Genomic DNA, 12,910 nt, shown 5'->3' on the forward strand with positions numbered 1-12,910 from the left:
CTAAGAAAACTGCTATAGGTTGATTTTAAAAAGTCTCTCAAAAAACAAAATTCCTTGGAGCCCTGATTTATCAACTTCCAGATGAGCTAGAATACATATGCACAAAAGAGTGGACTGAATTTGTAAGAGCTTTGACACAGTAGGTACATTTTGATCTAAATGAAAATACATTTTTTAAAGTTATCCCTAGGTGCTGCTTGAGTAGACTTTTTTTTCTTTTCGGTAGTCATTGCATCAGCTCTTCTGTTGAGTGTTCACTTTAAAGTTTGACAACATCTAGTTTTCACAGCCCACCTCATTTTAAGAACAAACCAGACAGAAAATGTACTAGTTTTTCTTAAGAAATGGTGACAGCTCTTTATGTTCCATGATGTGGGTGAAGTAAGAATATATTACTGAGAATTAAAAGTGCAGCTCTTCATGAGACAAAACATATTTTGACTTAAACTTCTTTTCCCCTTATTACTTTCTTTTTCAATAGAAACTATGTTCCAACTTCCTGTCAACAACCTTGGCAGTTTAAGAAAAGCCCGGAAAACTGTGAAAAAAATACTTAGTGACATTGGTTTGGAATACTGTAAAGAACATATAGAAGTAAGTATGACATCTGACATAGCTTTCTGGTTTGAATCGAGGCACTTCGATTCAATTTTCTGCTGAAGTGATATTTCTTATTGAGATTTCATAAAAACATTGTATTAGCTTCCATGACATCAGATCCATACATTTTTGATAGACCTTTAATTTTACCCCTTCACTTTACCTCTGGAGTTGTAATCTTCAGATGAGAATGAGTTGTATGGGGTTCTGTTAGAGAATTACTGCCATCTAGAAGAGTCATTCTTAAATGGTTACCAGGAGTTGCTACTGAAGCAAGTTACACACTTTTAAGCCTCATCTAAACTGGGATTTAAAGGTGTAGTGTTAGCTAATGTGCTTAGGCTTTAACTTGACTGGTCTGGCATGTGTTGAAGGCAGTGAGCTTTGTCTATGCTAGACTTTTAAAATGTGTTAGCAGGTGCTGGCTGTTATAGTAAAATGACGCCTTTAAATCCTAGACAAGGCCTTAGAGCCTGCTCTCCTAGGGGCCAAGAGATGAACTGAGATTTTTACAGGTATTTCAGTGCAGAACAATAGGACTCTGGACTTAAGGACTGCCTTCTAGAACGGCTCAAGTTGATATCTCAGACATATTCTGCTATTAATCTTACTGACAAACTTTAAAATATTGCTTATCAAAAACCTTTTTTCCTGAAGTGAATACCCGGTACGATCACCTTTCCACTCATCTGCTCTTTGGCTCTTCAGCACCCTATAGATAGTAGTCTTCTGTGTTTTGTTCTAGTTTGAAACTGGCTCCTCTTCTTCATGTTATTGTTCCAGATCATTTCCAAATAAAATGAGTGTTCATCCCTTTTGGTTTGGGATCAATTGCTTTGAATAAGTGTGGGTTGAATAATGGGCTTCAGGGTAAAATTTCCAAAGGAGTTTGAATCCAGATTTCAAAAGTGATTTAGGTCTGAGTCCCATTGACTTTCAGTCAGACTTTGGGATTCAGAGTACCTTAGGTGCTTTCAAAAATGGGACTTAACCTGCTGTTAAAAACTTCACCTACGTCCCTATGCCAGAATTTAAAAAAATAGAAGCTGAAGTCCATATTTAAACACACATCGGATTTAAAAAAATACTCAACATTGATCTCAGTGGGAGCTGTCAGGTGCTGAACACTTTTGAAAATCTTGAAAGTCAGACTTGGATTGACTTTTAAGGATTTTATTTTTGAAAATCTTGGCTCTCGGTTATTTAGTGTCTTTCAGCCTGTACTTTTCAGAATTGCTTATTTGGAACCGCTAATTCCTTGGGAACCCACCTTTTTTTGTCAAGGGAAACTTCAGTTGAAATAAATGTAAAAGATGCATTTTTATGATTTTCATGAGGGGAAATTTTCCCTTGGGTTAATGATCCCTTGTACTACTTGTGGGTAGTTCTTGGTGGACAGAGGGCTGTGTGGGTGTCTTCGTGAGTAATTAATGGGGAGCAATCAGTTTTTGTTTTTGATGTTTCTCTGTTTTTCCATCCACCCTTTTCCAGGATTTTAAGCAGTTTGAACCTAATGACTTTTATTTGAAAAACACTACATGGGAAGATGTAGGATTGTGGGATCCATCGCTTACAAAAAATCAGGTTAGTAATGGTTCCACATATCAGATCCTGCAGGCAGTAACTTTCAAATGGTGTTTTGCACAATTATACCAATTTCTTTTGTTGTATTTTACCAGCTTTAATGGTGGTTTTTGTAATCTTCTACTTAAAGGATTATTAGAAGGGTGCTTTTGTTGTACAAGTAATAATCCTAGTCTTGACTGGGTTAAACAGATGCTGAGGGCCAGTTATTCGAATGAGAAACTTCACTGTTGAGAAACTTTAAGCACCTGTTCTATTATTGCACCTTAAGTGCCAAACTTCATTTAAAAAAAAAAAAAATTGCCATCCTTGTTTTCCAGCTCAGCACAAACTCACCATCCCTCTAGTTAAAAGTATAACTATTTGTACAGATTATTTCTACAAGATTTGCTTCACCTCTCCCTAATTCAGTTCCACCATCTGTTTTCATGATGAATTCAGAAAAATATTAAGCAGAATAGATCCAACTGCTGCTTTCTCCACTGTCATAGCTTTCAGCTGTCTGCTACATCTCTGAGGACTTGGTGATAACCCATCTGTGTCAGAGCCTGTTCAGTTTAGTACAGCAGAATGGAGTGGCAGTGTTGTTGGAAATCTTATTTATTCTTTTCTAGATGTTTCTGAATTGACTGTAAAGCTAAGGAGGTTTGAACTGAGCTAGGAGAAATGGAGGAAAAGAATGTAACTGTGATGGTGACTTCTCTCTTATTCCACTGACTAAACAAATTTAACAGAAGCCCTTCACTTTAATTCTATGATAGCCTCCACTTTTAGTATACAGGCGAGTCTCATCTTACGCGCATTTAACATGCGCAAATTCAGCTTTAGCGGTCAGCAAAAAAAAAAAGAGAGAGAGAGAAAAATTATAATTTCAATGCTGTACCTGTAGTGCGGGCGATTCCACCCGCCATTACACTCAATGATTTTGACTATACGCGATTTTCGCTTTACGCGCTGACAGCGGAACGTAACCCCAGCGTAAGATGAGACTCGCCTGTAATATATACTAAAATAAGCAGTGAAACAATGACAGGTGAACATTCCACTTATAAAATCAGGTGGTATAAGTATCAGGTATTGCTCACCCCTGGAAACAGGATGCTTATATTTTGATGGATCACTGGTCTGGTATTTGTAAAACCAAAGTCCCTTTATTGCTATGCCCCTGACATTGCATCAGTATGTTCTCCCTGCTTCTAATATATTCAACAAAAAGATTTGTCACATCAAAGCAGACAACTCTTAATTCTGTGGCCTGTTTCCAGCAATGGCCAGTATCTGAGGCTTCAGAAGGTGGCCAGAAATACACACAGCTCACCTGTTCATACAGAGGGGGGGAGTAATTCATTCCTTAACTTCAGGGGATCCACTTGCACCTTGAAGCTTCACTTGCATAGCTATGAATGTTGTTCATAGTTATCTCAATTTGTCATGTTTTATATTTAATGTTAAATTATTTTGAAATGCCAGGCTGACTTCAAAGATAGACATGAATCATGGATAGTTTAATTTCAGTTTGAATTGTAACAGTTGACACAGCATCAGCAACCCTTTCAAAGCTGCTACAATTCAGGGGGAGCAAGAGGGCTATGAAAGAGCTAGGTGGTATTACATAAAAGAGCAGAATTTTTCAAAAGCCTTATTTTTTTTTTTCTGATCCGTGGTGAGTTTTGAAATATTTACAACTTAGCTTTTGGTCAGTAGAAAAAGTTGGTTGTTTGAAGCTCTATTTCTCAAGTATCGGTGATAGGATGATTATGTGTCTAAATTAAACATTACAATTAAATAAGGCCCTTTTGGATCTGATTTATGTTTCATGAAGAGTATTCCTTCTGCTTCATGCCAAATTCACAAAATAACTTCTGCATCATAGTTTGCATGCACATCCCCCACCTCCTATGTTACATTGTCTTAATTGTGCCCTGATTAGTGTTGCTTTAATCTGTCTAGAAGCAACAGGACTGTGGAGCTAAACTGCTCAGTTCTGCTCCATTCTCAAAAGTGAATAAGATACTATAATACAAAGAGAGGCACTAGGCTTGTGTGGCCATATCACTGGAAATGGCAGTTTAAAATACTTATTTCAAAATACTGCACAAATTTAGAAAGCTTTTGAGGACAGTATTAATAGAAAATTGTTAATTGTGGCTAATGACTGGATTAAAGCACATTGAAATATCTAAAAATATTATTTTGTGAAATACTTCGATCTGAAGTGACCTTTTTTGGCCTGAATACCTCATTCTGTGAGCTTGCCAACTAACAGTACATTACAGTTCTAACAGCCAAGCCCACATCTTCTGGAAAAAGATGTTGATAAACTCTGTTCCATGCAACCTGACAGGCAGCATTGTTTCCATTCCCTTACTAAGAAAGAGTGATATCTTTATGAATTAACCATAAACATGACACACTGGGCTATGCTTTCAAAGTGACCTCTAAATTGGCACCTTTCATTTTACATGTGCAGTCTGGTAATTAAACTTCTAATTACCTGGTTTACAGGCCAAAAAATGTGAATGCCAAATTAATGGCAGAGTTGAAGCTTGTCTGGCCCATTGTAATGGTCTCTGAGACGAGCTGAAATTCCACACTGTCCATGTTGCTTAGTGCAAAATGTCTTGTTAAAAAAAAAAAGTGTTTTTTATATCTAGTTTTTGTTTTGTTCTTTGTTTTAAGGACTATCGGACAAAACCCTTTTGCTGCAGTGCATGTCCATTTTCGTCGAAGTTCTTTTCAGCCTATAAAAGTCACTTCCGGAATGTTCATAGTGAAGACTTTGAAAATAGGATTCTTCTTAATTGTCCCTACTGTACTTTCAATGCGGACAAAAAGACTTTGGAAACGCACATTAAAATATTTCATGCTCCAAATGCCAATACACCGAGTGGAGGCATCAGCACTTTTAAAGATAAAAACAAACATGATAGCCTTAAACCTAAGCAGGCTGACAGTGTAGAACAAGCTGTTTATTATTGTAAGAAGTGCACTTACCGAGATCCTCTATATGAAATAGTTAGAAAGCACATTTACAGGGAACATTTTCAGCATGTTGCTGCACCTTACGTAGCAAAGGCAGGTGAAAAGTCACTCAATGGTGCAGTTCCCTTAAGTTCCAGTACCCGAGAGGAGGGTAGTATTCACTGCAAACGATGCCTTTTTATGCCGAAGTCATATGAAGCTTTAGTACAGCATGTTATTGAAGACCATGAACGTATAGGATATCAGGTTACAGCAATGATAGGGCACACTAATGTAGTGGTTCCAAGATCCAAACCTTTGATGCTAATAGCTCCAAAACCACAGGATAAAAAGCCTATGGGACTTCCTCAAAGGATGGGTCCCCTTTCCCCTGGAAATGTCCGATCTCTTCCATCACAGCAGATGATGAATCGACTCACTATACCAAAGCCTACATTAAATTCTGCGGGAGTGAATATGATGTCAAATGTTCACCTACAACAGAACAATTATGGAGTCAAATCAGTACCACCAAGTTATGTTGGACAGCCGGGGGGAAGGCTAAACTTAAGTGGTAACGCACCAGTGTCTATTCCACAACAGTCTCAAACAATGAAACAGTTTTCACCAAGTGGAAATGGAAGGCCTTATACCCTTGGAGGGGAGCAGAGATCTCAGACTCCAGCAAGGTACTCTCTTCAGTCTGCCAATTCCTCTTCTCTTTCATCAGCCCAGTTGAAACAAACGTCATTATCTCAGTCTCAGGCAGCATCAAGAGTATTAGGTCAGTCTGGCTCAAAGCCTCCTGTGGCTGCTACAGGCCCTTCCGCTGTCAATACTTCATCAACACAAAAGTGGAAAATTTGTACAATCTGTAATGAGCTGTTTCCTGAAAACGTGTACAGTGTTCACTTTGAAAAGGAGCACAAGGCTGAAAAGGTGCCTGCAGTAGCTAACTATATAATGAAAATACACAATTTCACTAGCAAATGTTTATACTGTAATCGCTATTTACCCACTGATACGTTGCTTAATCATATGTTAATCCATGGACTGTCTTGTCCATACTGCCGTTCAACTTTCAATGATGTTGAAAAGATGGCTGCTCATATGCGAATGGTTCATGTTGATGAAGAAATGGGACCTAAAACTGATTCCACTTTAACCTTTGATTTGACATTGCAGCAGGGTAGTCACACTAATATACATCTACTTGTAACCACCTACAATCTGAGAGATGCCCCTGCTGAATCTGTAGCTTATCATGCTCAGAATACTCCTCCTGTTCCTCCAAAACCACAGCCGAAAATCCAGGAGAAGGCAGATATACCTGTGAAAAGTTCTCCTCAAGCAGCAGTCCCCTACAAAAAAGATGTGGGTAAAACACTCTGCCCTCTTTGCTTTTCAATCCTAAAAGGACCCATATCTGATGCACTCGCACATCACTTAAGGGAGAGGCATCAAGTTATTCAAACAGTTCATCCAGTTGAGAAAAAGCTAACATATAAATGCATTCATTGTCTTGGTGTGTATACCAGTAATATGACTGCCTCAACTATAACGCTACACCTTGTTCACTGCAGAGGGGTTGGGAAGACCCAAAACGGCCAAGACAAAGCTAATGCACCATCTCGACTAAATCAGTCTCCAGCTGTAGCACCTGTGAAACGTACTTATGAACACATGGAATTCTCTCTGATGAAGAAAAGAAAAATGGATGATGATGACTCGCCGTCTGCCTTTGAAGAGAAGCCTGAAGAACCTGTAGTTTTAGCTTTAGACCCTAAAGGTCATGAAGATGATTCTTATGAAGCCAGAAAAACATTTCTTACAAAATATTTCAATAAACAACCTTATCCCAGTAGGAGAGAAATTGAAAAGTTGGCTGCCAGTTTATGGCTATGGAAATCAGATATTGCTTCACATTTTAGCAACAAAAGAAAGAAATGTGTTAGAGATTGTGAAAAGTACAAGCCTGGTGTGCTGCTTGGTTTTAACATGAAAGAATTAAACAAAGTTAAACACGAAATGGATTTTGATGCTGAATGGCTGTTTGAAAATCATGATGAAAAGAATTCCAGAGTCAATGCTAGTAAAACTGTTGATAAAAAAATAAACCTAGAAAAAGATGATGAAAGTTCTTCAGACAGTTATGAAAATATAGAAGAGGAATCTAATGAAAGCAATAGTCCATTTGGTCAACCAATTTCAGATGTTGGTCGTAAAACCTCTATTGATAGCATAATAGAGAATCCAGAAGACAGCATATCCAAGGAGACTACTGATGAAAATCCCTTACAGTCTCCAGAGAAATCAGACCAAAAACAGGAGGAAGGCTCAAAATATGAAGAGATTCACTCTGCCAAGGAACCAATTAAACTGGTAGGTGATGCCTCAGATAGTGAAGGTGATCAAGAAGATCAAGATGATGCTGCTGAATGGAAAGATGGAGCTTCACAGTCTGAAAGTGGACCTGGCTCTCAGCAAGTTTCTGACTTTGAAGACAATACATCAGAGGTGAAACCAGAAGTTTGGACAGATGAATCATCCCAGAGCGAAGATGCTGGTAGTAGTAAACCAGCTGCAGAAATAAAAGGGGTTGCATCTGAAAGTGATGAAGAGCAATCAAAATGGAAGAATAGTTCCTATGGAAAAGTAGAAGAATTTTGGTCTAAGGACCAGTCACAATGGAAAAATGCATCAGAAATTGAGGAGAGTTTGTCAAATCAGCAGATGGAATGGCAGAATAGCACAATTGACAGCGAAGATGGAGATCAGTTTGACAATGTGACTGATGGTGTAGCAGAACCAATGCATAGCAGCTTAACTGGTGTAGAGTTGAGTAGCCAGCAAGCATAAGCTGCTCAACTCAGAAGCATGAGTAAATGTGCTTCAATCTACAACTGTCTAAATACTTTCATTTCAATATGACTGCTAAGCTTAATTCTAACTGGTACTGCCTTTTGAGTGCTAGGTCATCTGGCTAGTGGTTGATGTGGCCACTAATATTCCAGTGGTTATTCCTGAGTATGCTGTTGGCTAAATTTGCTTGAGAATACCTACTGTGATGAGCACAGTAACTTAATGTGAAAACAGATAAGCTGGTGGCTCCAGAATGCACACGAAGAAAAGCAGAGGTTTTCTTTATCTGCATTTTCAACATTTATTTCACTCTTGGATATGTTCAGTTGTATGTCTTTTTAAACATTACCCTTTTTCACATGGTAGTATAGGGCCAACATGAGCTACCAGTTCAATGTGTATAGTAGACTATGGGGAAATTGATTTTTTTCATGTATCATTCTGAATAGTTGAAATGTATATTTGTACAGTCTTTTAGACCTATTCAAGTGAAGCTTATGAAATTGTTCTTGTGTACCCATCATAGATTTGTTTCTCTTTTTTAGTGTTGCCCTGCTGTGTAATAAATGCTGTATCTAGTTTACCTAGCAAAAGCTTGAAACTGCTATAGTATGAATTTTGACAAACTTAGTTTTTGCACATAACCTTGTACAATCTCAAAACTGAGGCCAGCAACATAAAAAATTATATCTGGACTCTATTGTATTATAGAATTTTCTTGTTCTGAATATCCTTGACATTACAACTGATGACAAATGTATTTCAGAGCCATTTTCTGAAATCTTTTAAGCTAAAAAAGAAAAAATCACATGCAAGAAACAAGTTTGCAGCTACTAATTTTGACACCTTTTAGATCTGTATAAAAGTGTATTGTGTTGAAGCAGCATACAGAAATAAAAATGCTGCATTTTGGATATTTAGTTTTATCTTTAGTTAACACCAACAAGGTGTTGTATTCATTTATACCATCTAATATATGACACACTGTTGTAGTATGTATAATTTTGTGATCTTTATTTCCCTTTGTATTCTTCATTTAAGCATCTAAATAAATTGCTGTATTGTGCTTAATGTAAACATTTGCTTTATTACTAGTGCCATATCACTGTTTGTTAAATTGTGCTTCATTACATTGACCCCTGTAGAAAGAAGCTCTGGGAATTTGCTATGGCAAGTTTGTGTGATGCTGTTGTTTCAGATCTACTGATTGCTTATGGGAAAATTTAAAACATTTTCTATTTAAGATCAACTTAACCAGTAAGTTAATAGCTTTCACCTTCCTCCTTTACTTATTACTAGGAACAGTAGCATATAAATAGACTTGCATTGCTTCACTAGTTCCATAAGCTGCAGGATCTAAAGGCACCGCCATAGTCATGATTTTTCATTCCTTGTTCTTAGTAATCAATTAAGTTAAAGTTCAAGCATACTGGAAGAATCTTTTCGATCTAGAATGTTTCAAGCCTTTTTCTGAGGTATCAGGTATCACATATATATATAATTTTATTTAGAAGGGTGGGTAGTGGGGAAGTACTGACTACTTAAAACACATATTTTCCTGTCATATGGAACACTCTTTTGGAAAAATGCAGCTGTTCTTTAGTTTTTCAGAAACAGAATAAATCCCATATACAGTTTAGTAGTTAATGTTAGTCATTTTGAGTGGAGGGGGTCAAACCAGTCTTCCAGTAGTGGGGCAAGAACATAAAAGATTTGCCTCTTGTCCTCAGAATTCATTCATGTAATCTTCCCTTGAAGAAAAATTCGGATGTGATCCGAACAAGAGTTTTGCATATAAGAGGAAATGAAAGCTTGATTTGCTGAAAGTATATATCCTAAAATACTGTGGTTTTGAATTTCTTGTACCTTTTCAGGATTTTACGTTAACACAATTTGCTGTTAAGCCAGAAGGGTATGATCAGGATATATTGGCAGACATTTACAACCAGTGATAGATAGCAGATGAAAGTTGATTAGGATATGATAAGATGTGCATAGGAAACAAAAGCCATCACTGCTTTACTAATAGAAAAACTGTAGCTAGCTTAACCTATGTGGAGGCTTTTCACAGTAGTGTAACTAAAGGAAATATTTTTAAATCCCTATTCTGAAATGGTTCTGAATTTTGAAAGCATTTTGGGCAGAAACTTGCGTATATCTGCATAGTAAGTGGGTAGATCTAGAAAAGCACTGGTGTAATGAATAAGTGAGCCGCGCAAGCCTAAGCTGAAAGTATTAATATGGTCTATGTATTTAAAATGTATTCTACCCCTTCCACAATTTTTGGTAACACTGACTTCTGAGGGCAGGGATCGGCAACCTTTGGCATGCGGCTCGCCAGGGTAAGCACCCGGGCGGGCCGGGCTGGCTTGTTTACCTGCCCCGTCCACAGGTTTGGCCGATCACAGCTCCCACTGGCCGCGGTTTGCCGCTCCAGGCCAACGGGGGCTGCGGGAAGCAGCGCAGGCCGAGGGATGTGCTGGCCGCTGTTTCCCGCCACCCCCATTGGCCTGGAGCGACGGACTGCGGTCAGTGGGAGCCGCGATTGGCGGATGCGGCAGGTAAACAAGCCAGCCCGGCCCGCCAGGGTGCTTACCCTGGCGAGCCGCGTGCCAAAGGTTGCCGATCCCTGTCTTAGGGAACATCTACACTACAATAAAACACCTGTGGCTAACAGGGTCAGCTGACCCAGGCTTGCAGAACTATAAAATTGCAGTGTAGATGGTTGGGCTGGAGCCTGGCTCTGGGACTTGGTGCCCAGATGTCTGGACTGCAATTTTGTAGCCCTGCAGCCCAAGCACCACAACCCTGAGTCAGCAGTATTTTTATTGCTGTGTAGACATTCTCTTAGCTTCTCAGAGTGAGCTTTCACGTGGATGATGGGTTGATCAATAGAAGCGGAAGTGATGACTGTTTCAGAGTGAAGACTTTTGATTGGACAAGGGGTGGCATAGGTTTTCTCATTTTCTCTTTCCCTTCCAAGGGCCACTATGCACAAGAGGCTGCAGTTATGTTTGCTCCCACCAGCTCCAGCAGAAACAAACAGACAGGACAGATATTTTTAAAGATGATTAGTGGACTGGATATTTTGTTTGTTTTAAACAGGTTGACAATACCTCTTGAGTTTCATATTCTCTTCAGTTGGTTTCAGGCAGGTTCTGTGATATGTATCTTCTGAACGTGTTCGCCACACTTAGGGCTTGTCTACACTACCCGCCGGATCGGTGGGCAGCAATCCAGCTGGGGTCGATTTATTGCGTCTCTTTTATGAGCGCTCTCCCGTCGACTCCAGTACGCCACCAGAGTCGACGGGAAAGCGTCAGCTGTCGACTTACTGCAGTGAAGACACTGAGGTAAGTAGATGTAAATATGTCGACTTCAGCTATGCTATTCATGTAGCTGAAGTTGTGTATCTTAGATCGACCCTGCGTGGTAGTGTAGACAAGCCCTGAGTGATGCAGTGTCTTTAACTGATTCATCTTTAATGTGTGATTCTAAGCTGATGTCCATTTAAATAAGAATTTATAGCTAACAGGGCTTGAAGATCTGAGACAGCCTCATTATCTGAGTTGCCATTTCTAGCCAGCCAAGGTTGACTAGAAATTGAAATATTTAGAATTGCTCCATTTGCAGAAAGCTGTGTAGTATAACTAACTTTTTGTAGTGATTAGATAAAACCCCTGTATTCAAAATTGTATGACTTGACTTATCAAAAGGAATAGTAATGATTTGTTAGCTTTAGCGGAGAGAGGGATATTATGATACTTACCTCTTAATGATTGACATTCCAATGCTCTGTAATCAAGTTGTATTTGGTTGGAGAAGAGGGGGAAACCTGAAGGCTACTTTAGACATTAGGAGACAGTTGAAGCTGATCTCAAGATTTGTTTGTTCTTTACAAGGTTTTACTCATCTTTGAGAAATCTAGAGGCAGGAGGAAGTGGACCAATAAAATTAATATTAGAGAGGAATGTTCAGAATGGACTTAAGTTAATTCTACTCTAGCTAGCAAACTATATATATAAAAAAAATGCTGTCACAGTGTGGCAGAATGTTACTTACTAACATTACAGCTTTGCTTGTAGAGCAGGCATGTTGGGAGGTTGACACTTGAAAGTGAACTCTGCCTACTGGGATCCCAGGAAGAAAGGGGGAAGAGAGAGCTCCATGACTATCTTAGTACCACCTCAATCTGTGCATGAATCTGCCCTAGCTTTATACCCACCAGAGGGGTTCAGAAAGATTACTAAGACATTTGTCCAAAGGGTCAACCTAAGCATCGTTAGTTTTGATTCTTAAACAGGTTAAGTTTATTTTTCCCGTAAAACAGTTCACTGTTTAGATGCAATTTAAGAAATGTCTGTGCTAATGACTGCAAACAGAAGATGTCTGATACAAGGCTGCATAACTTGGAATCTAGTAAGAGCAGGTACAACTCCTAAGTTTACTTTTGACCAGTACTTGTCCTTTTTGTGGTTGAATAATTAGTAATGAAATAAAAGCCAGTGATTTTGGGGCCACTAGCAATTTGTATGGTCCTGTTTTAATATTCCACTTGTGTTCATGGATGTCTGTAATACCTCATTTTTTGAAGATCCCTATATGGGGCACTGATCTACATTGAGCCCACATTAAAAATGCATTGAAGAGGTGCTATAAAATGTTAGTTTTTAACTCCCTCTCCCTGGAGTGGGGTTTGGATGAAAGCTTGTTGGCTGTAACTGAACCATTCCTTTCTAGCAAAGAAGTGTGGGCTACTGGGCTACACTTCCATTCATGGCACATTTGCCAGTCTTAGTACATTTTTTTCCTTTGATTGTTGTGCATTAAACTTTTTAAGTATCTCTCTAGTTTCACAGGTGCAAACTGAACACTTTTATATGCTGTTTCAGAAATATATGAA

The 12,910-nt window shown here is 38.7% G+C and overlaps 1 protein-coding gene across 7 annotated transcripts in view; it reads left to right on the forward strand.

The window, feature by feature from the left end:
* Positions 1 to 9,060, forward strand: part of ADNP (activity dependent neuroprotector homeobox) — a 42,952-nt gene extending 33,892 nt beyond the window's left edge. For all 7 annotated transcript variants that reach the window (XM_024205788.2, XM_024205783.2, XM_024205785.2 and 4 more), the window contains 3 exons: positions 482 to 594; positions 2,092 to 2,184; positions 4,864 to 9,060. In XM_024205788.2, coding sequence (XP_024061556.1) covers positions 487 to 594; positions 2,092 to 2,184; positions 4,864 to 8,004 — 3,342 coding nt within the window. In that variant the 5' untranslated portion in view covers positions 482 to 486 and the 3' untranslated portion in view covers positions 8,005 to 9,060. The remainder of the gene's footprint in view (positions 1 to 481; positions 595 to 2,091; positions 2,185 to 4,863) is intronic.
* Positions 9,061 to 12,910: the final 3,850 nt, after the last annotated feature.

The sequence above is a fragment of the Terrapene carolina genome, unplaced genomic scaffold (genome assembly GCF_002925995.2).
Source record: "Terrapene carolina triunguis isolate 2854851 unplaced genomic scaffold, T_m_triunguis-2.0 Scaffold130, whole genome shotgun sequence".
Classification (NCBI taxonomy): domain Eukaryota; kingdom Metazoa; phylum Chordata; order Testudines; family Emydidae; genus Terrapene; species Terrapene triunguis.